The 27,705-nt window shown below is 43.6% G+C and overlaps 1 protein-coding gene across 4 annotated transcripts in view; it reads left to right on the top strand.

Annotated features, from left to right (window-relative positions):
* Positions 1 to 27,705, top strand: part of LOC121293305 (beta-1,4-N-acetylgalactosaminyltransferase 3-like) — a 184,751-nt gene that overhangs the window by 124,132 nt on the left and 32,914 nt on the right. For all 4 annotated transcript variants that reach the window (XM_041216214.1, XM_041216216.1, XM_041216215.1 and 1 more), the window contains 4 exons: positions 1,780 to 1,875; positions 7,344 to 7,434; positions 10,343 to 10,443; positions 12,606 to 12,673. In XM_041216214.1, coding sequence (XP_041072148.1) covers positions 1,780 to 1,875; positions 7,344 to 7,434; positions 10,343 to 10,443; positions 12,606 to 12,673 — 356 coding nt within the window. The remainder of the gene's footprint in view (positions 1 to 1,779; positions 1,876 to 7,343; positions 7,435 to 10,342; positions 10,444 to 12,605; positions 12,674 to 27,705) is intronic.

Raw genomic sequence — 27,705 nt, 5'->3', positions numbered from 1 at the left:
CCCACGCATCTGCCGCCCTTGTCCTTCTTTATGGTAATGGTCATGGGTTTGGAAGGTGCTTTCTGAGCCTTGGTGAATTCCTGCAATGCACCTTATAGATGGTACACACTGCTGCTACTGTGCATTGGTGGTGAAGGAAGTGAATGTTTGTGGATGGGGTGCCAATCAAGCTGGCTCCCGTAGAGTATTCCATCACACTCCTAACTTGTGCCTTGTAGATGGTGGGCAGGCTTTGGGGGTTACTGACCACAGAATTCCTAATCTCTGACCTGCTCTTGTAGCCACAGTATTTATATGGCTAGTCCAGTTCAGTTCCTGGTCAGTGGTAACCCCCAGGATGTGATAGTTGGGAATTCAGTGATGGTAATGCCATTGAACATCAAGAGGTGATGGTTAGATTCTCTCATGCTGGCACTAGTGTGGTGCAAATGTTACTTGCCACTCGTTAGCCTTGGATATTGTCCAGGTCTTGCTGCATTTGGGCATGGACTGCTTCAGTATCTGAGGAGTCACAAATGGTGCTGAACACTACAATTATCAGTGAACATCCCCACTTCTGACCTTATGATGGAAGGAAGGTCATTGATGAAGTAGCTGAAGATGGTTGGGCCAAAGACACTATCCTGAGGAACTCCTGCAGTGATGTCCTGGAACTGAGATGATTGACCTCCAAAAACCTCAACCATCATTATTATGTTATATGTGACTCCAACCAGCGGAGAGTTTTCCCCCTGATTTCCTATTTCTTGGTGATTTAGCAAGGTGCTCAGTGTGAGCACTGGAAATGTTTATGGCTACTTTTGTATCACAGTTCGAAACCATTGTGTATCTTTCTCCCTGTACCTACACTATTTCGCATTCTAACCCTGAAGCCCGGAGGTTTATCCCCATCTCGGCCTCTCCAAATGCACCTCATTCACAAACTGCACCTCTTGGTGTTAGGATCTATTCCATAGAGACCTCCTGATTACTCAATTACTTTTCCTGGCCCCTATGCTAACTGATAACAACAGGTCTTTCCTTTATGCAAACACTGTTCCTTTATGCAAACACTGTCTCTTTAAAAACCATTACTTCTCTTCCCCTCCCCCCTTATACTTTACTGGTACTGTCCCATTTCCAACTTGCCCTTTAAAAGTTTTTGTTTTCCATCTACATGACCCCTTCTCACAAAGCTGCTCCCTATGAGAACCTGTACAATTTTCAACCCCCTTAGAATCACAGTGGCTTTCATTAAAGCCATGAGCCACATTCTCTCTCTCTGATCATGGTGCATCAGAAATAAAGAATGAACCAGCCTGTATTTATAAAGTATCTATAATATTCAACTGTGGAAGCAAACAATTTTCTCTCCATTGAAAACAAACAAACTTGAATTTATTAAATACCTTTCACAATCCCATTCTGTCCAAAAGCATTTCCTATATGATAAATTACTTTCAAGATTTAGGCATTGCTATTAGATAAGTTAACACTACAGCCAATTTCCACACTGCAGTGTCCCATAAAGGGGACTAAGGTGAACAGCCAATTAATGGGTTAGTTAGGAATGAATATTAACCAGGACACTTACTTGTTCTTTTACGTCCCTGTGAACAGGTAGAACCACAGTCTATCATCTCATCTGAAAGACAGTTCCTCTAACAATACAGCACTCCTTCAGCATGGAAGTGTCAGCAGGTGGCAAGAGATGCTTCTAGATAAAGTTAATAAGATTGTAAAAATATGAACACTGTACTGTGCACTAATCAATGCATTTAATTTGTATTTCTTGTGCAGTTCATGGGTCAAGCAAATTTGCATATATTTGAAGACTGGTGTGGTGGCTCTGTTGATCAGCTCAGGAAAAATATTCACTTCCCTCTCTTTCCGCACGTGAGTATCTGCTGTAGTTAAGCTGGTATGAAAATGTTGGGATCAATCATTATATTTGCAGTCAGCTGGAATTGTTAAAATCTTTTCAAGTTAATCATTGTTTGCTGCAATTTATTTTCTGACTCTGTATTGATCCTAGTTACTGCTTGGGCCCAAGTTTTGCTGTTGACTTCACATCATTCTTCAGTCAGGCAAACGGAACTGTGTGCATTTATGCCATTGCTGGTTCAGACTTAATTTTTAGTGAAGAGGATATTTAAATATTTCAAATGATGTCTTAAAAAGCTGTAATGTACTCAAGGATTGTAACAATATCCAGCAGATTATAGGCTGGGAATTGTGCAGCAAGTGTCTCACCCCCTGACTCCTCAAGGCCTTTTCTGCAGCCTTCAAGGCATGAGCCAGAAGTATGAGGGAAAATTCTCCATTTGCTTGGGTGAGTGCAGCACCAATGACATGAGAAAAACTTGACTTGTCCAGGACAAAGTAGCCCACTTGATCACCACCCCATCCATCACCATAAACAATACCTCAGACTTTGTAGTCAGCAGCGAAATGGCAGCTTGATAGATTTATTAGAGTTTTTTTGAGGATGTAAACTAGTAAGGTAGATAAAGGAGAACCAGTAGATGTTATATAGTGCAGAAATTTGGATAACGTTGAGAAGACAGGAACAATGACTGGATTAATTAACTGTGGACACTGAGGTGGATGTGTGGAGTAAAGAGAAAGGACAGATCAGGAACCACCACAGCAAGGGCTCAATGAAGGTTGTGAGAGCATTGAAAAATGTAGCTGAGAAGAGACAGAAATGGTATGATCATCTGTTGCGGAGAGAAAGAGGAAATGTGGTAAGGTGAGTGATGGGACTGCCAGGAAGAGGGAGAAGAGGAAGACCTAAGACCAGATGGAAAGATGCGATGGTGAGAAAATTAAATGCAGTGCAACTGGAAGAGGAAAGGATGACTGACAGGAGGAGATGAAGAAGGGTGATCGACCAGCATTGTGGCGACCCCGAGTAAAATGGAAGAAGTCATAGAGGTCTACAGCACAGAAAAAGAACCTTTGGCCCATTGATTCTGCGTCAGTCAAACAAGTACCTAACTATTCTAATTTCATTTTCCAGCACTAGGCCTATAGCCTTGTATGCCATGGCATTGCAAGTGCACATCCAAATACTTCTTAAATGTTATGAGGGTTTCTGCTGCTACCACCCTTTCAGGCAATGAATTCCAGATTCCCACCACCCTCTGGGTGAAAAAAATCTTCCTCACATCCCCTCTAAACCTCCTGCCACTTACCTTAAATCCATGCCCCTTGGTTATTGATCTCTCCACCAAGGGGAAGAGTTCCTTCCTGTCTAGCCTATCTATGCCCCTCATAATTTTATACACCTCAATCATGTCCCCCCTCAATCTCCCCTGCCCCAGGAAAAATAACCCCAGTCTATCTAATCTCTCCTCATAACTTAAACTCTCCAGCCCAGGCAATATCCTGGTAAATCACATCTTTCTTGTAATGCAGATTCCAGAACTGCATGCAATACTCTAGCTTTGGCCTAACCAGCATTTTGTACAGTTCCAGCATAGCCTTCCTATATTCTATGCCTCGGCAAATAAAGGCAAGTATCCCATATGCCTCCTTAGCCACCTTATCTACCTGTCCCACTACCTTAAGGGACCGGTGGACATGCATACTAAGGTCCCTCTGATCCTTGGTACTTCCCAGGGTCCTATTCCCATGCCTTGTTTGTCACCCTTCTTCATCTCCAAGTGCATCACCTCACACTTATCCGGATTAAATTCCATGTGCCACTGATCAGCCCATCTGACCAGCCCATCTATATCTTTCTGTAATCTAAGGCTATCCTCACTATTTACCAACCCATCAATTTTCGTATCATCCACGAACTTACTGTTCAACCCTCCTACATTCCCAGTTCTGATGAAGAGTCATATGGACTCGAAATGTTAACTCTGTCTTCCTCTCCACAGGTGCTGTCAGATGAGTTTTTCCCCAAATTTTTTTTTCGTTTCAGATTTCCAAAATCTGCAGTATTTTGCTTTTATCCTCCTACATTCAAGTCTAACTCATTTATGTACACCACAAACAGCAAGGGACCCAATGTTGATCCCTGTGGAACTGCACTGGACACAGGCATCCAGTCACAAAAACACCCCTTGACCATCACTCTGCTTCCTGCCACACAGCCAACTCTGGATCCAAATTACCGAATTGCCTTGGTTCCTATGAGCGCTTACCTTCGTTGTCAGTCTCCCATGTGGGACCTTATCAAAAGCCTTGTTGAAGTCCAAGTCGACTACGTCAAATGCCCTCATCTTCACACCTGGTCACCTCTTCAAAAAATTCAATCAAATTGTTCAGACATGACCTCCCCCTAATAAAACCACGCTGACTGTCCTTTACTAATCCCTGCCTCTCCAAATGTAAGTTAACTCTGTCCCTCAGAATTGTTTCCAATAACTTCCCTACCACCAAGGTTAGACTGACTGGCCTGTAGTTCCCTGGTTTATACCTTCCTCCCTTCTTGAATAACGGTACCACATTGGCTGTCCTCCAGTCCTCTGGCACCTCTCATGTGGCCAAAGAGGTATTGAAAATGATTGCCAGCACTCCTGCTATCTCCTCCCTTGCCTCACTCAATAGCCTGGGATACATTTCATGCAGGCCTGGAGATTTATCTACTTTTAAGCCTGCCAGACCACTTAGAACCTCCCCCCTTTCTTTGCTAATTTCTTTAATTATATCACAGTCCATCTGCCTGATTTCCATACCAACTTTGTCTCTCTCACTTGTGAATACCGACACAAAGTATTCATTTAGAACCCTACCTACATCTTCCGGCTCTACACACACATTACCACTATGGTCCTTAATGGGTCCTACTCTTTCCCTAGTTATTGTCTTACTCTTAATGTACTTGTAAAATAACTTTGGATTTCCTTTATTTTACTTGCCAATGTTTTTCATGCCCCCTTTTTTGCCCTCCTAATTTCCTTTTTAAGTTCCCCCTTACACACTCTATACTCTCGGGCTTCCGCTGTTTTGAGCCCTCGGTATCTGCCATAAGCCTCCCTTTTTCTCTTTTTCCGATCCTGTATATCCCTGGATTTGTTGGTCCCACTCTTTATCTTTACTGGAATATGTTGGCCCTGTACTCTCCCTACTTCCTTCTTGAATGAGTCCCACTGCTCTGATGCAGATTTACCTAAAAGTAGCTGCTCCCAGTCCACTCTGGCTAAATCATATTTGATCTTATTAACATCGGCCTTCCCCCAATTTAGAACTCTGATTTCTGGTTGAAAGCAGTAAACTTCAATTTACAAAATACCTTCAGTAAGGTGTCACACAAACATCATTCATTAAATAAATAAAATCATATTACAATGATTAAGCTGTTTGTGATTTGTTTTTAAAATAAATATCAAGTAACAATATTATATTTATCTTATTTGCTTGTATTGTTCTAAAATATAATGGTAATTATTCAGCTTGCTGTGATTAATAATTATCACTGATAAATTTTCAGCTGTTCGTGTTACCTCCATAACAATTTGTGCATTAATTCCCCCAAGTGAGATTATTAAACAGTGGCTAAACTTGTGGATGTGATCCTGAGCAGACTTTATGCTAGCTGATTCCAGCTCTAACAAATGAAGATTAAATCCAGCTCTGGTCGTGGGCTATCAGCCCATATTGATAAAATATGAGTCCTTGCTGCTTTACATAGTGGCCCAGTAGAGCTATCATCAGAAGCTCCTCCGGAACCCATTGAGACACACGGCAACTTCCAGTTTGTGACTGTGAGAAGTTGTGATGATGTTCTGACTTTCAATAGCAGTGAACATCTCAGCATTTGCCATTATTGGTACCACAAAACCTGGGCCAAGCACAACTTGGCTGCTGTTTATCATACAGAAATTGCACTACAGCAATTTGCCAAAAATCCTTCAACAGCACCTCCCAAATCCGCACATCACTTACAGCTTAGAGGAGCAGAGGCTGCAGGTGTATGGGAATATCACTACTTCCAAGTCACCCACCATCCTGGCATGGAAAAATATCAACATTCCTTCATTGTCACTGGATTGAAGTCCTGACACTCCCAACCTAACAGCACAGTGGGAATACCTTCAAACGGGCTGCAGCGGTTCAAGAAGACAGCTCACTACCACCTTCTCAAGGGCAATAAGGGATGGGCAATAAATGCTAGCCTTGCCAATGATGCACACATGCTGTGAATAAAAATTGAAAATAAATTGCAGCAACAGAGCTTGAGTAATGGTTGCAAATATTAGCGCTCTTAAGGTTCCACTTTCAGGTGTTGCTCTCTGTATATGAATGAATATGTGTAAAACCTTGAGTAAATGTGTGTGTGTGTTTTAACAATTTACCCTACTATAGTACAATACAACATATTTATCCTCTGAACTGTTGACTCGAAAAAGAATTTTATGTCACATAACAAAGCTTGCTGCTAAACATTTCACAGTTTAGCTACTTGAACTGCCTAGGGTAGTATGACCTTTCAACAAAAAAAAAATGATGAGAAAAGGCCCTTTGCTCATTCAAAGCATGGCCTACAAGTGTGTAACTTCCCAAAGTCTTGCATCTAACTTTTTCGAAACAATTCCAAAGTGTGTATCTCTGCAGTTCTGTCTTCACATAGCCCAAGTATTTATTATCTATTATATGAGGTGTTTTCTTTTCTGATATCTAATTTCAATTCACACACTAGTTTATATAGTGATAAGAATATTTTATCTCTCAGAATGATAGAATAGGTACAGCAGAGAAGGAGGCCATTTGGCCCATCTTTTCCATCTTTTCTCTGGAAGAGTAACTCACCCAGTCCTTCTCCCTGACTTGTTCTCTGTAGGCCTGCAATTTTTTGGCTTCAGATAGTTAACAAATTCTTTTTTGAAGGTCTCAGTTGAGTTTGCTACCACCACCCTGGCTGATGGCCTACCCTCTTCCTGTGTAACCAAGAGTACAGAAGAAAAGAACTGGGGTAGGGGGGAGGAAGCAAGAAACATTAGTATCAAAACCATTTATATGGTTGTTTGGGTGGAGTGCTACGAAGAGCATTAATTACCTGGATGCGCAAATATCTTTTTTCTTTCATTAGAATTGCTTACCTGCTTTAATTTCAGGTAGACAAGTTGGGGGAATGAAGTCAAAATCAATTGAAACTACCAAGTCATGTGGATATTGTCCTTTTGACTAATTCAGAATGTGAAAATATTCAGTACACTGCAGATCTCTATATTATATGACAAATACTATGCTAGCTTCACTTACTCACCCAGACCACTTTACCTGATTAATATTCCATTCTTGTAAATGTCAAAACAGTCTAACCTTGTAAAGTCTTACATGGGAGAAATTAAGATAAGTTAAAAATTATTTGGTTGCTGCTTTCTTTGAGATTAATAAAATTTTTCTAGACACGAACTGTGGTCAAGAAGTTGGCGGTGGCACCAAGATGGACCAACTACGGACTCAGAATATTCGGCTATATCCATCCCTATGCAGATAGTAAGTCAGTTTCTCTTTTTGTTTTGTTAGTTCTCACCCCCACCATCGTCATGACAATCTCGCTTCCTGAAGTCAGCATTAAACATGGACTGCTTTGCCACTTGCAATGTGCAGAAAGTGAACTGTTTTTAAATGAAAGAATGCAGAAGGATCAGCTTTGGTCTTCCATTAATCTATGTTATGCTTCTTGATGGACACATTAGGAATGTAGCAAGAATACACTGCTATAAGATTATAGCAATTTTGAGTTTCTGTTCTAAGTATCACGGCAACACGAGGGGCTTGGCTCTTAACCTGTAGATATTGAAATATTTTGACCTGTAGGACACGTATTGCTTAGAAGCAAAGCAGTCTTAGAAAGGTGGGAGTAAAACGGAAGGCATATAGAGAGACTTCTACATAATCTGCCATTCTGGACTTGAATTATATTTCAGCAATTATACCTGCTTAGAAAGATGGACTGTGGAGAGGTTAACAGACAAACTCCTGCACCTCTTACATTGATCAGGATACATTAAGGTGAATAATATGATTAGAGAGGAGAAAATTAAAAACAGCAATTTCATGAGCAAAGGAGGATACAGAACTATAAATGAAGCATTTTATTTTTATGGATGAAAATGGGTCTAATAGAGTGTTTGAATTATAAGTGACTCAAGCTGTCCTTAAGGACATGACTGTCCTTAAATAAAATTTTACAATTCTTTACCTTTTGTACTCTCAACTGAAATATTCAGATTTTCAGTTCAACGGGTGCGCCCCAGAGTCGGCTGCTCACCCGCCGAACTGTCAAAGGCCTATTAAAGCCATTTAAATAGTAATTGAAATGCTTAATGGAGCTGCCCGTCCAACTTTAAGGTAGGTGGGCAGACGAAGAGCCCAGGCGGCCTTCGCATTTATCATGAAACCTCATCCACGGTCGGGATGAGGTTTCATGAAGTGTTTATAAATTGAATTAAGGTTTTAAGTAAAGTTCATTGACATGTCCCAGCTCATGTGAGGCTCACATGTGGGGACATGCCTTAAAATATTTTTTTCATTATTAAAATTTTTAATAAATCAAACTAATCTCCCTGAGGCAGCTCTGTGCTTCAGGGGGATTTCGGTGCTCTTTCGCGAGCGTGCGACTCAACTGACTCTCTTTCTCCCCCCCCCCCCCCCCCCCCCCCCCACCACCAGCCGCCACCGCACATGGGGCAGAATTTTCTGCCTGTCGGGTGGGCGGGTCCGACCCAATCTCTGGCGGGTGGGGAGCCGATACCTGCCGGAGAAACGGGCCCCGCCGCCTTTTTAAGTGGGTGGGCCAATTAAGGCCCGCCCAGCGTGATGTCCGGCAGGAAGTGTTATGCGCATCCTGTGCGGGTGGGGGAGGGGATTCCCCAAATGCAAGAGTGCGTTCTGTCACGTGTGCACACGAAAGAGCGCACATCTCCCTGAGGCTAAGTGCTGCCTCAGGGAGATCACTGACAGTTGTATAAATATTAAAAATAGAAAAACAAAAAAATCCTTAACCTGTCCCCCTCATGACAATGTCACACAAGCTGGGACATATTAATAAATTTCACAAACTTTAATAAACTTTTTTAAACCCTTCATGAAACCTCATCCCGCCAATGGATGAGGTTTCATGTTTTTTCAGAAGCCCACCAGGGCTCCTGGCCTGTCCACCAACCTGAAGGTTGGACAGGCAGGGTCTTTAATTGTTTTAATTATCCTGTTAATGGCCTCAATTGGCCATTGACAGTTCAGTGGGCAGATTTTCAGGAAGGCGGGGGAACAGACTGTTGATTGCGATCGGCCCTTGACCACGATTTCACATTGAGAAGCTCAGCGCTGCCAGGGTGGGGGTGGGAACAGGGCTAGTGCTGACGTCCACATGGTCATGGGCCAGCACTGAAAGCTCCTCAAAGGCAGAGAGCTGCCTTAGGGAGCTGAAGACCTGAAAAATCAAAAATAAAGGGGTCAGGAGCTGAGAAAAAGTCTCCATGCATCATAATAAATCACCTGAAAATTTAGCTGCTGAAAATGCTATCCACAGAAACTTATTTATATTTTGTTACGCCCATGGATAAGGTTTCATGAAAAATGTAAAGGCCACCTGGCCAATTTGCCCGTCCACCAACCGCAAGGTTGGACAGACCATGAAAAATCGGAGTCAATTGCTTTAATGAGCTTAATTACCCTCTTAATTGTCGGCGGGCGCGCTTCCGACTTGCGCACGCCTGCTGACTGAAATATCGTGCGAGTGTGGAATGATGTTAGGACGCTTGGCCGATATTATTTCGCACTGGAGCGGGTCGACACGCACACACCCACCGAGCTAAAAATTCTGCCCACTGTCTAAGTCCAATGTTCATGCATAAAGAACTAACACTTTGGAAATTGCCAGAGAATCATAGAATGACTTCAGAAGAAGGCCATTTAACCTATCATGTTGATGCCAGCTCAATACCTCTAACAAATCTCCTCTCAACCTTCCTTTTGCCAAGGAGAACAGCCCCGCTTCTCCAATCTATTCATATAACTTAAGTTCCTGATCCCTGGAACCATTTTCATGAATCTTTTCTGCACCCCCTCGAATGCCTTCACATCCTTCGTAAAGTCTGGTGTCCAGAACTGGATGCAGTTCTCCAGTTGAGGCTTAACCAGTGTTTTATTTAGGTTTCATATAATATAACTTCCTTGCTTTTGTACTCTATGCCCCTATTAATGAAGTATAGGATGCTGTATGCTTTATTAACTGCACTCTCAACCTGTCCTGTCACATTCAAAGATTTGTGTATGAGAGTTGACTCCACCCATGGTATCACACCTGGTATAACTGAATAGCTTCAAGAGAGAAGGGAAAAAAATTCTGGGGTCAGTAGGTGTTTCCAGCGAACTAATTAATTATGATGCTGTGTTTCAGGTGCATTTCAGTTTGCAGTAGCCTCCGATGATAATTCTGAATTCTGGCTGAGTACGAATGACAATCCTTCAAATGTCACACTTCTGGCTAGAGTTGGAAAGGTATAATATCAATGCATGTTTCAAGGCCTGGATTAAGGACTTGTTTTACCCTGGGCACATAATGGAATTGAGCTGTCTAATTTTAGATTTACTGCTACCTTAATGGCCTGCGCATTTTGCAGCCCACAGACACTAGTGATGTGTTGATAAAACTGGTATCAAGGAGTGGTATCCACACACACTGTGCTTTAATCCACCTGCAGCGCCACAGAAAAAAAGCCATTTCTCACAAAACACGAAGGCTAGCAAAAGTGGAAGAGGTACATGTCTCCCTCACCTACACACATTATCCCAAACTAGCCTGCAACAACTACTGCTAGCTTAATTTCTTAGCTATGTTGTTGTGGATAAGATGGTTAACATTACAAAACTAGAACTATAAAATAAAATTCAACACAAATCAAATTTCTGGTTCAGAAATAGCAATGCAAATGATGCTGGAAGGTTATTTTAAGTCAATAAGAAGGTCTTGGCATTGGAGCAGGGTCTGTGGGAGACATTAATGCAGGAGACTATGGTAACCAGGTGATATTGAGTCATTACAGCAGAGCAGGAGGCCATTCAGCCCATCAAGCCCATGCTGGTCTCTATAGAGTGATCCAGCCAGTCCCATTCCACCGCTCTTTCCCTGTAATCCTTCAGGTTTATTTTCTCAAGTGCTTATCCATTTTTCTTTTGAAATCATTGAAGCCTCCATTTCAACCACTCTCATAGGCAGCGAATTTGAGGTCATTACATCTCTTTGGATAAAAACGTTTATCTTAGCATTCTCCCCTGCTTCTCTCACCCAAACCCTTAAATCCCCTAGTCCTTATACCATCAGCTAATGGTAACAGCTTTTCTTTGTCTACCTAATCTAAGCCTGCCATTCACATGTACACCCTCCATCAAATCTCCCCTCAATCTCCTTTGCTCCAAGGAGAACAACCCAGCTTCTCCAATCTAACATTGTAGCTATGTTCCCTCATCCCTGGAACCATTCTGGTCAATCTCCTCTGCACTCTGTCAGGGACATTCACATCCCTATGTGTGGTGACCAAAACTGGATGCAATACTCTAGTTATGCCCTAACCAGAGCTTTATAAAGGTTCAGGATAACTTTACTGCGTTTGTACTCAATACCTCTATTTTTGAAGCCCAAGCTCCCATAAGCTTTGCTAACTACTCTATATGTCCTGCTACCTTCAAATATCTATGTACATGACCACCTGGTCTCCTGTCCCTGCAACTCTTTAGGACTGTGCCATTTAGTTTATATTGCCCCTGCCTATCCCTTCATCCAAAATGCACCACCTCACACTTCATATTAAACTTAATCTGTCCTTTTGCTAGAATTGCAGTCGATTGTTATCACCCCCATTGTTTGCTCGATCTCCAAGTTTAGGGTCATTGGCACATTTTGAAATTTTACATTGTATTTCAATATCCGAGTCATTTCCTTGGGAAATACCACCATCTACCATCGCCTAGTCTGAAAAACAACCATTTACCAGGACTTGTTTTCTGTCCTTAAACAATTTTTTTTTTTATCCAAGCCAACACTGACCATAAGCCTCAATTTTGTTAATCAGCTTCTTATGTGGTACTTTGTCAGGTGCTCCCTTAAAATTCATATAAACAACATCCATTGCATTCCCATCATCAACCTTCTCTGTTAGTTCATTGACCCTGGATCAGAGAGTAGAGATATTGAAATCAGTCTTGGGTCATTGGAGTCATCAGTAGTGGGGTAGGAAACGATAGAAGATCTGATCAGAGAACAGCAATCTTGTGCAGAATCTAATGTATTGACAACCAATGAAGACAACAAGTGTATACTGTTACTTACTCTCTTAGCCTGATGCTAGAGGAGAAGGGAGAGACCAGAGGAGTAGAAGCAGCATCTGGTGTCCTTACTGCTGAAACTGATGCATGCAAAGCGTGCTCAAAATGTAATAAGATTTCCACATCAGCAAATTGGGACTTTAAGTTTGGTGTACTGTGTATGCACCTAGGTTGTCCAGTCTGTGCAGTTCACTATTGCAAATCAATCAATTCTAAACAGCTTGCACTTACTTTGAGTTTAGTGGAACAACAATTGCATATAATATTGACCCATTTATGTTGAAATAATGTGACTGCAAACAGAAACCAAGTTAACATCCTCCTGTTTTTCAATGTAGACTGGCAAGGAGTGGACAGCCCCAGGAGAATTTGGAAAATTTCAAAGTCAAGTCTCCAAGCCCACACAGTAGGTGTATTGTTATTCAATTGGCTAAATTATTCCCCTACTATAGTTTCTGTGTAACAGTGGGCAGAATCTTCTGGCTGACGTGCTGGTGGCGGAGCCCACACGTCAGTGCACGGCATCACGATATTGTGGTCGGCGAGTGCGCTATGCAGCGGGACACGGACCTGCCATTAATTAAAGGCCTTGTTAAGGCCCTTAACTTACCAATCGTTGACGATTTTGAGGGCCCCCTGCGAACTTCGGCTTGCGCACAGGCCCAACAGCCAGGCGGGTAAGTGATTTTTTTACAAACCTCATCCAGTGGCGTGATGAGGTTTGATAGCGGTTTTAAAAAAATTTAATAAAGTTTTTGCTTATTTCATTAACATGTCCCATCTTGTGTGACATTTCACATGAGGGGGACAGGTTCATTTATTTTTTATTGTTCTACTTTTTATATTTGCCAGCCTTTCAGCGATCTCCCTGAGGCAGCACACTGTCTGATGCTAGAGGAGAAGGGAGAGACCAGAGGAGTAGAAGCAGCATCTGGTGTCCTTACTGCTGAAACTGATGCATGCAAAGCATGCTGAAAATGTAATAAGATTGAGCACGCATGCTCAAAAGAGCACACTCTGACAGTTGGGGAAGCCGCTCCGCGCGTGCGCGTGCGCCCCCCCCCCCCCCCCCCCCCCCCCCAACCAGGAAGCGCATAGTGCCTCCCGTTAATTGGCCCACCCACTTAAAATGGTGGCAGGGCCCGTTTTGGCTGCGGCGATTGGCTGCCTGCCCGCCACTGAGCTGTTCGGGCCCGCTCACCCACCAAGGGCAAAATTCTGCCCCGTATTTATTTTTCAAAAACAAGACAGCTAATTTCTTTTGCAGTGATTTGTCCTTTCACAGGTTGCGTATCAAAGTATTATTTTGCTATTTACCATCACAAGTGTGCTAAAGTTGATTGGCTTTTGCCACTACAGATTATTTTACAGTAATATCCTTTTATAGCTGTTAAAATGATGAGATGTGAAGATTGTTGGAACTCTTGATAAATAAGTTTGAATAACGTTTGTTGTTTCTGCCCTTTAAATGCAAATATATATTACTCTTAATTAAATCAATTTTTCAAAAGAATTCTCAAAAAGTGTGGTTTGAGAGCTGCACTTGGAAATCATGGGAATCCAAACTGTGACAGTCAAGTTTGAGTGAGAGTGTCACTGAGTTCACAAAACGAAAACCTTCATCACTGTTGGTTGCATTTCTGGGGTCTTGAAAACATACAAACCCACATTGTTGACTTTGGCACCTTGGAGGGACAATGGGTGTTGCATTGAGTATTTGAAGGATAGACTATCCTGGTGGCCTAGTCAAAGGTGGGAAAAATAATCCAGTGGATTTTTCTAAAAAAAAATTGTTCTAGTAAATCTTGGTTTACGTATATGTTGGTATTATCTGTTTATATTGCGCATCAATGTCTTAATCTGGCCCCACCTTTGAAATACTGTGTAAATTCTGGCCACTGTATTATGTGAAAGTCATTTGGGCATTGCAGAAGCTCTAGCGTGCTAAATTGATAGCTGGGATAAGGCATCTGAGTTATAAGGGGAGGCTGTAGAAACTGGCATGTTTAGAGAAGACTCAATAGTATGTTTAAAGAAGTATTCAAGATTCAATAGGATGAAGTTATGAAAACTTAACTATGTTTAACATAGTAACAGGTTGCACAAAACACCATTGCCAGAGACTTAGAAGAGTAAGCGTGAAGAAACACTTGAGATTTACCATCTTTACACAGAGGGCAGTGAATGCATTGAATAGATTGCTAATGGAGGAAATGGCATTGATTGCATACTAAAATCAAGAGAGAGCTGGATAAGTAGTTTGAAAACAAATGATGGATAAATAAGTGAGATATCACAGAATATGATACTTTCCAGAAAATTGAATTAGTGAGATGAATCAGAATGACTTTTTCCAGTCCTGTACATTTATATTCTCCTACATACAGTGCACTGATGCAGCAAAAGTGCACTGCATTGCATCATACGGGGCATCGATTCATAGCTGCAATCTCAAAAATGTTAAATACCTGCTATCAGTCCATTGTCAACCAAGGACATTCCTAAAGGAATGTCATGTTTCACATTTACTATGCTATACATGTTTCACCTAATTTTTGAATAACATCAACAAAAAGCCATGTTACAGGTAATTCATCTGCTATCTCAGCTTTGGATAGGTTTGTGGGGTAGGAAGACGGGAGAAAAAGTGGAAGAAATGAGGGAGCCTTAACCTTTAAAAAAACATCATCCTTGAATACTTTCATGAAAAGTGTTCATAGAAACATAGAAAATAGAAGCCGGAGTAGGTCATTCAGCCCTTCAATCCTGCTCCACCATTCAGTAGGATCATGGCTGCTCCTCTATCTCAACACCATACTCCCGCTCTCTTCCCATACCCTTTTATGCCTTTAGAGTCTATAAATCCATCTATTTCCTTCTTAAATATATTCAGTGACTTGGCCTCCACAGGGTTCTGTGGTGGAGAATTCCACAGGTTCATCACCCTCTGAGTGAAGAAGTTTCTCCTAATCTCAGTCCTAAGTGGCCAACCCTGTATCCTGAGACTGTGACCCCTTGTTCTAGACCCCCCACAACCAAAGGAAACGTCATCCCTGCATCCAGCCTGACTAGCCCTGTCAGAATTTTATGTGTTTCAATGATATCTCCTCTCATTCTTCTGAACTCCAGTGAATATAGGCCTAGTCAGCTAACCTTTCCTCATAATGACAATCCTGCCATCCCAGGAATCAGCTTGGTTAACTTTCGCTGCACTCCCTCTAATACAAGGATATCCTTTCTTAGATAAGGAGGCCAAAACAGCACACACTACTCCAGGTGTGGCCTCACCTAGACCCTGTACAGATGCAGTTAGATATCCTTGCTCCTGTACTCAAGTCCTCTTGCAATGAAGGCCAACATACCATCTGCCTTCTTAATTCCTTGCTGAACCTGCGTGCTTGCTTTCAGTGATTGGTGTACAAGGACACCCTGGTCCCTTTTGTACATTAACATTCCCCAATCTATCACCATGTAGTTAATACTCTGTTATTCTATTTTTTCTATCAAAGTGGATAACTTCACACTCATCCACGTTACACTGCCATGTATTTGCCCACTCTCAATCTGTTTAAATCGCCTTGAAGCCTTTTAAAATCCTCCTCACCACTCACATTCCCACCTAGTTTTGTGTCGTCAGCAAACTTGGAAACATTACATTTGGTTCCCTCATCCAAATCATTGATGTGTATTGTGAACAGCTAGTGAAACAGCTCTGCGGCACCCCAGTAGTCACTGCCTGCCGTTCTGAAAAAGACCCATTTATTCCTACTCTGTTTCTTGTCTGCTAACCAATGTTTCCTGTTTCCTGTCCTGCTTATTTTGCTGTTGGCTGTACATTTATGAATTTATTTACCTGAAATAATTTGAAATATTTGTGGGTGACATGTTTTACAAAGCACAGCATTCTTTAAATGAAGTAATTTCATATAAATATTGCACAAAGCATACCTCAGGTATGAAAATATGCAAAATCGACAGATTATACTGGAAGAGTCACACAGACTCGAAACATTAACTCTGTTTTTCTCTCCACAGATGCTGTTCGACCTGCTGAGTTTTTCCAGCATTTTCTGTTTTTGTTTCAGATTTCCAGCATTCGCAGTATTTTGCTTATACCTTGAATACAGAAGCCTAGACCGCTTCAATTTTCTTAAGTCTTGACTTAATTGACCTAAGTAGTCAATAGGCATTTATCGAATCCATGGTGGTGCTGTTTTTGTCAGAGTATGGGGTGGGGCAGTAACCTGCCAATAACTGGATTATACAATAATTTAATAAACTGCTCATTTGCAACCTCTACGCTGAATTACTAAGCAACTCTTGTACTTGTCTCATCTATAGCAGTATCTAAGTTACTCTGGAAATGTTCAGCAATATTTTCAAAATGTACTTGTAATGAAGGTATAGGACTTGTAAACATGTTGCCACAGAAATCATGAGTCGTAGAATGTGACAGCACAAAAATGGGCCAATTGACCCATCAAGTATGAATCATGGGATACATTTTGTCCTCCCTCGAACTTGGTTTACTTTGACGGAGTCAGCACTGGAAATTGCTGCAGCCAGATCCCAGCACTTATTCTGAGATCAACAACCTGCAAATTTTCAGTCTCTTTATCTGGCTACTGTTGAAGGGCCGAATAAATATTTCCTAATTGTTTACTTGTCACCTGCTGGGGAGGTGGTGTCGTGTCACATTGCCTGTTCAAATCCTACCCCAGCAGTTATTTAAATTCAATCAATAAACCTGGAATTGAAAACCTATTTTAATGGTGACCATGAAACCATTGTCAATTGTCGTAAAAGCCCATCTGGTTCACTGATGTCCTTCAGTGAAGGAAATCTGCTGTCCTTACCTGATCTGGCCTACATGTGACTCCAGACCCACAGCAATGTGGTTGACTCTTAAATATCCTCTGAAATGGCCTAACAAACCACTCAGTCATATCCAACTGCTACAATGTCTACAAAAGGAATGAAATTGGATGGACCACTGGCATAGGCATTAGAAACGACAGCCATGAACCCTGCCCTGTCGACTCTTGTGCCAAAACTAATTAAGCAACAGTTTGCATAATTATATTCACCATTTCATACCTTACAGATAATATCCCAGACACTACCATCACCATTCCTGGGTATGAAGTGTCCCACGGGCAGGACACACCCACCAGAGGTGTTCAATATCCCCTACTCTACCATTACCATCAAGCCTGGGGATCAAAAGCAAAATACTGTGGATGCTGGAAATCTGAAACAAAAACAAAAATGCCTGGAAAAACTCAGCAGGTCTGACAGCATCTGCGGAGATGAATATGGTTAACGTTTCGAGTTCGCATGACTCTTCAGCAGAACTAAGGAAAAATAGAAGAGAGGTGAAATATAAGTTGGTTGAGGGGGGGGTTGCGGTGGGACAAGTAGAGCTGGATAGAGGGCCAGTGATAGGTGGAGATTGCCAAAAGATGTCATAGACAAAAGGACAAAGAGGTGTTGGCGGTGGTGATATTAGCTAAGAAATGTGCTAATGGTGACATTAAAGGTAGAAAGCAGGACGAGCAAGGTACAGATAGCCCTGGGTGGGGGTGGGGTGGGGGGAAGCGATCAAAATAGGTTAAAAGATAGAAATAAAACAATGGATAGAAATACATTTAAAAATAATGGAAATAGGTGGGAAAAGAAAAGTATATATAAATTATTGGAAAAAGGGGGATCAGAAAGGGAGTGGGGATAGAGGATAGCATTCATGATCTAAAGTTGTTCAACTCAATATTCAATCCAGAAGGCTGTAAAGTGCCTAGTCAGAAGATGAGGTGCTATTCCTCCAGTTTGCGTTGAGCTTCACTGGAACATTGCAGCACGCCAAGGACGGACATGTGGGCATGAGAGCAGGGTGGAGTGTTGAAATGGCAAGAGAAAGGGAGGTCTGGGTCATGCTTATGGACAGACCAAAGGTGTTCCGCAAAGCGGTCACCCAGTCTATGTTTGGAAACCACATTGGGAGCAGCGAATGCAGTAGACTAAATTAAGGGAAGTGCGAGTGAAGTGCTGCTTCATTTGAAAAGAGCGTTTGGGCCCTTGGATGGTGAGGAGGGGGGGGGAAGTAAAGGGGCAGGTGTTGCACCTTCTGTGGTTGCATGGGAAGGTGCCACGGGGCAGGGGTTGAGTTGTAGGGGGTGATGGAGGAGTGGACCAGGGTGTCCCGGAGAGAACGATCCCTACGGAATGCCGCTGGGGGGTGAAGGGAAGATGTGTTTGGTGGTGGCATCATGCTGGAGTTGGTGAAAATGGCGGAGGATGAGCCTTTGAATGTGGAGGCTGGTGGGGTGATAAGTGAGGACAAGGGGGACCCTATCATGGTTATGGGAGGGAGGAGAAGGTGTGAGGGCGGATGCGCGGGAGATGGGCTGGACACGGTTGAGGGCCCTAACAACCACCGTGAGTGGAAAACCTCGGTTAATGAAGGAAGACATTTCAGAGGAACTGTTTTTGAAAGTGGTATCATCAGAACCGATGCGACGGAGGCGAAGGAACTGAGAGAATGGGATGGAGTCCTTACAGGAAGCAGGGTGTGAGGAGCTGTAGTCGAGGTAGCTGTGGGAGTCAGGCAGGCTTGTAATAAATATTGGTGGACAGTCTATCACCAGAAATTGAGACAGAGAGGTCAAGGAAGGGAAGGGAAGTGTCAGAGATGGACCATGTGAAAATGATGGAGGGGTGGAAATTGGAAGCAAAATTAATAAATTTTTCAAGGTCCAGACGAGAGCATGAAGCAGCACCGAAGCAGTCACCGATGTACCGGAGAAAGAGTTGTGGGAGGGGGCCTGAGTAGGACTGGAACAAAGAATGTTCCACATACCCCATAAAGAGACAAGGATAACTGGGGCCATGTGGGTACCCATAGCCACACTTCTTACTTGGAGGAAGTGAGAGGAGTTGAAGGAGAAATTGTTCAGTGAGAGAACAAGTTCAGCCAGATGGAGGAGAGTAGTGGTGGATGGGGATTGTTCTGGGGATCAGCCCTGGTTCAATGAAGAGTGCAAGAGGGCATGCCAGGAGCAGCACCAGGCATACCTAAAAATGGTGAAGCTGCAACACAAGACGACCTGCGTGCCAAACAGCAGAAGCAGCATGCGATAGACAGAGCTAAGTGATCACGTAACCAACGAATCAGATCTAAACTTTGCAATCCTGCCACATCCAGCTGTGAATAGTGGCAGACTGTTAAACAATTCACTGGAGGAGGAGGCTCAATAAAGTCGGAGTCCAGCACATTGTTGCAAAAGATAAGGCTGAAGCATTTGTAGCCATCAGCCAGAAGTGCCAGGTTGATGATCCATCTTGGCCTCCTCAGCAACACAAATGCAAGTCTTCAGCTGATTCAGTTCACTCCACATGATATCAAGAAATGGCTGAAGACACTGGATACTGCATAGGCTGTGGGCCCGGACAAAATTGCAACAGTAGTACTGAAGACTTGTGCTCCAGAGCTAGCCGTGCCCCTAGCCAAGCTGTTCCAGTACAGCCACGAAGCTGGCATTTGCCCAGCAATGTAGGAAACTGCCCAGCTAAGTCCTGTCCACAACAAGTAGCACAAATTGAACCCGGCCATCAGTCGACTGTCATCAGTAAAGTGACAGAAGGGGCCATCAACAGTGCTTATCAACTGGCACTTACTCAGCAATAACCTGCTCACTGATGTTCAGTTTGAATTCCACTATGGCCATCTCATTACAGCCTTGGTCTAAACATGGACAAAAGAGCTGAACTCGAGGTGAGATGAGAGTGACTGGCCTTGACATCACGGCTGCATTTGACTTAGTGTGGCTTCAAGGAGCCCTAACAAAATTAGAGTCAATAAGAATCGGGGGAAAACTCTCCACTGGTTGGAGTCATACCTAGCACAAAGGAAGATGGTTGTGGTTGTTGGAGGTCAATCATCTCAGCTCCAGAACATCACTGCAAGAGTTCTTCAGAGTAATGTCCTCGACCCAACCGTCTTCAGCTGCTTCATTGATGACCCTCTTTCCATTATAATGTCAGAAGTAGGGATGTTTGCTGATGATTGCTTGATGTTCAGCACCATTCATGACTCTTCAGTTACTGAAGCAGTTCGTGCCCATATGCAGCAAGACCTAGACAACATTCAGGCTTAGGCTGATAAGTGGCAAGTAGCAATCATGCCATACAAGTGCCAGGCAATGGCCAAGTCCAACAAGAGAAAATCTAAGCCCCTCCCCTTGATGTTCAATGGCCTTACCATCGCTGAATCCCCCATTATTAATATACTGGGGATTAAAATTGACCAGAAGCTGAACTGGACCAGCCATATAAATACTGTGGCCACAAGAGCAAGTCAAAGGCTAGGAATTCTACAATGTGTAACTCACCTCCTGGCTCCTCAAAGCCTGTCCACCATCTATGAGGCACAAGTCGGGAGTGTGATGAAATAATCTCCATTTGCCTGGAGAAGTGCGGCTCCAACAACACTCAAGATGCATGACATCATCCAACAGCCCATTTGATTGGCACCCCATCCGTCACATTAAACATTCACTACCTTCACTGCCGATTCACAGTGGCAGCAATGTGTACCATTTACAAGATGCACTGCAGCAACTCCTCAAGGCTCCTTTGACAGCACCTTACAAACCCATGACCTCTACCACCTAGAAGGACAACAGCAGCAGATACATGGGAACACCACCATCCGCAAGTTCCATTCCAGGCCACACACAATCCTGACTTGGAAATATATTGCCATTCCTTCTCTTTCACTGGGTCAAAATCCTGGAACTCGCTTCTTAACAGCACTGTGAGTGTACCTACACCACATGGACTGCAGCGGTTCAAGGATGTGGTTCACCACCACCTTCTCGAGGACAATTAGGGATGGGTAATAAATGTTGGCTTAGGCAGCGACACCCACATCCAGTGAACAAATAAGAAAAAATTCATGGGGAATTGAGCCCTTACGTTCTGAGCTTCACTTAAAAGCCACATCCTTGTGTAAATTAGATCAAAATCAACCTTATTAGGCCAGTTAGGTAAAAATGTGACTGTGTTGTTAACTATAATATTGTTGAGTCTGGGTAAGTGGAAAGTTGTTGGGTGGCTTGAGAGCCTAGGTTGGGATTCCCAGAATCCTGGGGTGGAATTTTCCACTCCCACCTGTGGCAGGAATCGTGGTGGGTAGGGTCTCTAAACTTGGAGTGATGGAAAAAGTCAGTTTCCCACCGGCAAAATATTAGTTTGGAATTTTGTCCTCCTGACTTTGATGTGGGTTAAAGGCTGTTTCCTGCTGATCTATGTTGGGAACCACATTTGCAATCATTTGCATCTCATGAATGCTCATTAATAAAAGGCCAACTCGTCAGAATTCTGTTCCCCCCCCAAATTAAGTGCCAGTGGATAATTAGAACGGTCTGTTTCATGACTGTATAAGTGGCGTGCACCATGCACGCCATTCAGTTCACCCATGACTCGGAGGGTAGATGCTGCTTTCACCTTCCTTTAAGACCACAGCTGCAAGATTTCAGGTGTCTATAACACTCTGTGCCAAATCTGACCACAGGAGGCAAGACTAGCAGGGAGGGGCGAGGCAGAGGCCGGACTAGGGGGTATCATGAGAGGAAAGGGCTAAGACAGAGACAGGTCTAGGGGGTAGTCAAGGAACAGAATGAAAGAGTGGAAGATTCTCTGGGGGCAAGAGTTGTAAGGTTATCCATGGAAGAATATAGACTGTTCTGGGGCTGAGGCCACGCTATTACGGGCATATTGAAGAGACTGTCCAGGGGTTGTACGGGCCATAAAGGGCTCTGTATGGCACGCATTTTTTGATCCGGTCTTGGGCTGGAGAAGGCCCCTCTGCAGTGACGGTCATGCACAGTATAGTGTATGGTGTACAGTATGGAGCATGGTCAGTCACCTAAGGCTTTTGACCCTGGGGGTTCAAATCATGGTACTGTGAGGGAGATGGCACAGTCATAGTGAAAGGGTGCATCTGGATCCTGTATATTGGTCATTGAAACACTGAAAAATGTGGGGTATTGGATGGTCTCATGGCTGGGGGTGGGGGAGGTCCCAAAAAATTAAGGGTGCATGTGGCCTCAGGAAGGGGAGGGGTCACGTCAACAAACAGCACTGGGGACATCAACATTGAAGGGTTCAGCCACGAGAACAGGAATATCCACATGAACAGTGATGTGGTCAAGGATAGGGGGAGGTCGGATAATGACAGGAGGAATGGGAATTAGGAGGTGGTGAGTGTGGCAAAGGATAGGAGGAACTTGGGCATTGGGGGAAGGTTGGAAGCTGGTGTCTCTCACAAAAGCAACAGCACCATTTTTGCTATCACAGAAGGATGATAATTTGAAAAAGCCGGCAGAAAAAATAGATTGGGAAGGGGTCTCGGGGTGTTTGGGAGTTCAGCAAAACAATTTTGTGCAATATGAAGGGGCACCCTATAAATTTTCTGCTCAGATCATGGGCAGCATGGCTCAGCTGGGTGCTGGACTCGAGGATGAAGGAGCTTGGCTCCTTCACTAATGGTGTGCGTTCAAGCGAGAACCTATTAAATCTAGGTGCTGGATGCATTTGTTCTAAATTGGCATCTGATCCTTACAGAGGCATGTCAGAATGAATGTAAGGCCAAACAATCAAGGACCATGGCTGCTGCACTGAAACAAAATGGGCCTTACAAGGCTCAGTGTTCTCAGTGCATTGGTCATGGCATTCAAGGCACCATGCTTGCAGTCATGACATAAGTGCAAGGATTGGGTATCGATCGTTATTCTCAAGGCCACTGGAATATAATTAACAGAAGTCTGCCTGAGGGTTATAGGACATGGATCTTTTGAGCCTAATTAAGACCCTAGTTGTGAATGCGCTGTCATGTCTGAGGGGGATGCTCAGCCACTTGTTATCCTCCAGGATGTTATAATTCTGCAAGGAGTGGCCTTGGTATGCCATCTACAGACTGAGAGCAGGTCAAGGGCTAGTGACTGGATTCCTGCTTTGGTTATGGAGGGGGACCATTCAATGGGAACTACCATTGATTGCTCAATTGTATCTGTTCATAGATACAAGAAGGAGTGTCAAATGCATGGTGCAGGGAACACTGCCTTGCTAATAGTTTTGATTAAAATGAGGAGAAGGGCTCATCACTGATTGGCACAGCTCCAGGAAGACCACCACCTTGAGGATCAAGAGCCACTGGGGCACCAGCAAATCCCAGATGCTGGTGAGGAGGGGCCAAATCTACAAAGACATTTGACACGATCAAGGGTCTACAGAAGACGGAGCTCATACATGGAGACAAGCGAGACACAGTGTTGCAGGCACCTTCGCTTGTCTATGGATACAGTAGCTGATATTTGCCACATTTTCCTTGAGAAACATACTCCGCAAGGACTTGGAGGGCTTCCTGTGCCGGTTGTTTTGGAGGTGACCATTGCACTGAATTTTGCCAGCGGTTCCTTCCAGGGCTCCACGAGGAACCTTTGCGGACTCTCATAATCGGTGACACATAAATGCAAATGGGAGGTGACGTGCCCTTTTCAGTAAAGTTCACCATTACATACAGTTCCAAATGAATGAAACAAGCCTGACTGCCAGGGCACATTGGAAATAAAGACTAATCACTATGGTGAGATTATGTAAGATTTAATGCAAATGAGGATCCAAATGGTACAATTTTGACCCTTGAATGAGCGTGGGACCTTGCATCCCAAAGACTAGCCATTGAATGCCGGAGACTAGGAGATGGATAAATGCGAAATGTATTAACAGAAGTGAAAAGTATATACAGTGATTGAATACCTGTGCCACCATTGTGAATTCAAAACCTCATTTTCCTATCCCTACCACTACGTCTAGGTGCAGCTCCAACATCTGCAGCAGAGTTGGAGGCAACTTGCTGACTGCTATGTCGTGTTGTCTGAGATAACTTTGGCTTGAGTCCTCTAGTGGCCTGAGGCCTGGAGGGCCCCAGCCTGCGAAGCGACACCTGCTCGGGGTCAAATGTACCTCCTCAGCCTGACCTGCTGGAGATAATGGGGTCACAGGCAGAAGGGAGTTGGGACAGCAGGACACCCTTGTAGCGTCCTGGGTGGATGCCCCTGGGGTGTCTGGCTGGTGCTCCTCTCTTTGGGTGCCCAATGGCCCCTCCCTAACTTCTTGAGGAGAAGAGGCACCTGGAGGGAAGTTGAGGTGCCCCATCCTCCTCTTACCAGCCACTGCTGGAACGCACCCATGACTAGAGCGATGGTGTGCAGGTCTGAGTGCAAATCCAAGAGAAACTACTGGACCTGGGTCTGCAAGGTGGCCACCATCCATCCAATGGAGACTTTGACGCATTCCAATGCCAGAACCATGACATCAGACAGAACATGGACGGACTCCTTCAGTGTTCGTTCCAGTCTGGTGACGGCCCCTGCCAACATTGCCTGATGTTCCCCTTCCTGTCTCTGCATCTCCAACATTTCTGTTAGGGCTGATTCCAGAGGATTGTCATCGGACTCCTGCTTAGCAGGGGCTTGGTCTCCAGCAGTCCTACGAGTATTAGAGGCCTCAGCTGACATTGCCTCCACCATGTCTGTGAGGCAATCATTAGCTTGTGAACCTGAGCCTACACTAGAACCAGGTCCCACTGAGATGCATGTATCTGTGCTGGTGGAGGGTGCAGGTGAACGCAGTGATGGGTCTTCATCAAGCGGTTGGTCTCCCTCATGTGAGGTGGTCTGAGGGCTGGGTCTGAGTCATCTTCTGGAGGACATCCTTCACCTGTTCTTGCTAGTACCTGGAATAGAAAGAATTAATGACTGACTAGGCAGGCTTTTACATTATAGGTCAGCCACAGTCATTGTCCGCATGTGACCGATGTATACTGGATGCATCCTCACAGGTTTGTTGGGGAGGCTGATCTCGCCTTCCACTCATGAATGATCCCTGTCCTCTCCACCCAGCTCTGTGGCCTGTTCCTCATGGTGGGAGAGTGTCCTCAGCTCTGGTGTCCCCTCTCCAGTCTTGGCTCTCTCCCTTTAGTTGTGGGAGATCTTGTCCTACATAAAGACAGATGGATTCATTGTGAATACTGTGGATGGAAGAGCAGTTCAGAAGCATGCATGCCTGCTGGGTGTGCTGAGCCCTCCCCAGTAAGGGAGTAAGCTGCTATCTGTGCAGGAACTTAGATGAGATGGTGAGCTTAAAGTGTCTGGCAGACATTCAGTGCTGATGTCCAATTTGCTGGTGGTGAGTGACATCCCTGTTGGCTCTAACCCTTAGTCTGCCTAATACCCTTATGAGAGTTAAGTTTGGAGTGAGTAGAAATTTCACTTACCCTAGCGGAGCACATCAGATCCTCTTTCGACACTGCAGGGTGGTCTTTTTTTTGTATCCCACCGGCACTGATCTTCTCAGCAGCCTCCTTCCAGGCCAGTGAGTTCAGTTGGGAGGTCTTCCTGTTCTCATCCTAAGGAAAGAGGATAGCCTGGACAGCCTCCCCAGGGAGGCCTTGCTGAACCGTGGTGCTGAGGGTTTCGATCTTTTAGGCACCATGGATTTTGTGTGCTACAGAACACCTGGGCTGCAGTGAATGTTTGTCTGGGTGCCATTTAAATATCATGCCAGGATCTTCGACTCCATGAAGTAACAGCAGGGTGGACGAATTACTGCCCACATTGCCATGAGATTCACCAAGCTCCTCACTGATACAGAATTATTCAACTGAAAGGTGGAAGATCGCACGGGTTCATCTGATCCGCCACACAGCAGGAATAACTTTCCTACCCCACGCTGCACCTAGTCTACAGAATGGAAAATTCCACACCTGGTTTGGAATTGACAACACAAAAACTTGATTATACAGGCATAACTGGGGTGGGAGGGGAAGGGGGTGCGGAAGGGTAGAAAATAATTGTAAATGGACTATGTAAAATGACAATGCTTTATAGCAAGATGTACAGAAGAAGTAGTTTATTAATATAATGAGATTCTGTCTCTTGAAGATAAACTTAACAAAGGGTCTGCAGCTGAAGCATTAACGTGCCTGTTCTCTCTAGATACTGACTGGCCTGTTGAGGGTTTTCAGCATTTTCTATACTTTTTTTTTGAATTTCCAGCACCTGTATTTTTGCTTTTTATGATTGAAACTATTAGACATAGCACCCTTCTAGTTTTGAAACTTTATTGTGTAACCTGTTTAGGTAGTGACTAAGTGATTAAAGCTGCTTAAGTGCTACTTATAGCTGGTAGGAAAATAGCAGTCTCTCCTGATTAGTTATAATAGAGACTAAAATTGGTTTCTTCCATGAAAGACGTTCAGTTCAACCAAATAAATTGTTTTACTATAGACTTTAAAAGCACTTAAGATTGCTTTCAAATCTAATTCTGTTTAAGATTTTAATCAGTAATCAATGGCAAATGTAATGATATGCTAATATTTAATGTAATGGCAGTGCATGTCTACTATTCATAATTCTATGAGGAGGCATGCTTTAGTGATTAAAAATTGGCCTGAGCTTAATAAATAATCTGCCGAATTGGTGCATTTGTGTACAGTTAGCACAGACATTTAATGTTGATGTACAGGGTAAGACAGAATCTTTTGCATATGAACATCATATTTTCTAAAGAATATGTGTGTATACACACACGCCTTGTCTATGCCACTTGACTTTCTGGTGTCAAGTTTTTGACCTATGTGGGGAGGGAGGGCGTGCAACTATGTCATCACACATCGGAGAATGGGAGTCAAAGACCATTCTTTTCATGTGACTGCCCTGCACTACTGTAATGTCACTAGCCGTCACCAAAGCCTGGATTGCACCCCTGCTCAGATCTGTCCCTGCCAATCAAAATTTGCCCACTGCTCTCATTAGACCCATCTCTCAGCTATCACACACTAGAACACTTCTGAAAAGAAGAAAGAAAAAGTGAAAACTACTTAGAAAGAAAGATGAATAAACAGGAAATACACGCACACAAGCAGGGGTAAAAAAAATCAAACCATTAGCAATACCACCATGTGCCCATTTAATAAAAAGCAACACTTAAATTTATACTTAGTATTCTAAAAATAGCCTTCCTGCAACCCCACAAAAAACTAAATCCTTCTCTTCCTAGCAGAAAATCTTAAGTTCTTCCTAAGCCATCCACTCTGCCTCCACTTGCTGTCATTCTATCCAGTTTGGTCGGAAGAATAGAAAAGCAAAATATTATTTAAATGGAGAAGGACTGCAGAATGCTGTGTAACAGTGGGACCTGGGTGTCCTTGTACATGAACCACAAAAGGTTAGCATGCAAGTAGAGCAAGTAATGGGGAAGGCAAATGGAATGTTAGTCTTTATTGCAAATAGGATGGATTATAAAAGTAGAGACATTTTGTTGCAAATGTACAGGGCTTTGGTGAGACCACACATAGAGTATTGTGTACAATTTTGG

Source organism: Carcharodon carcharias, chromosome 21 (genome assembly GCF_017639515.1).
Source record: "Carcharodon carcharias isolate sCarCar2 chromosome 21, sCarCar2.pri, whole genome shotgun sequence".
Classification (NCBI taxonomy): domain Eukaryota; kingdom Metazoa; phylum Chordata; class Chondrichthyes; order Lamniformes; family Lamnidae; genus Carcharodon; species Carcharodon carcharias.
Note: the sequence above shows the minus strand (reverse complement) of the source record. Positions and strands in the feature narration are given on the sequence as shown.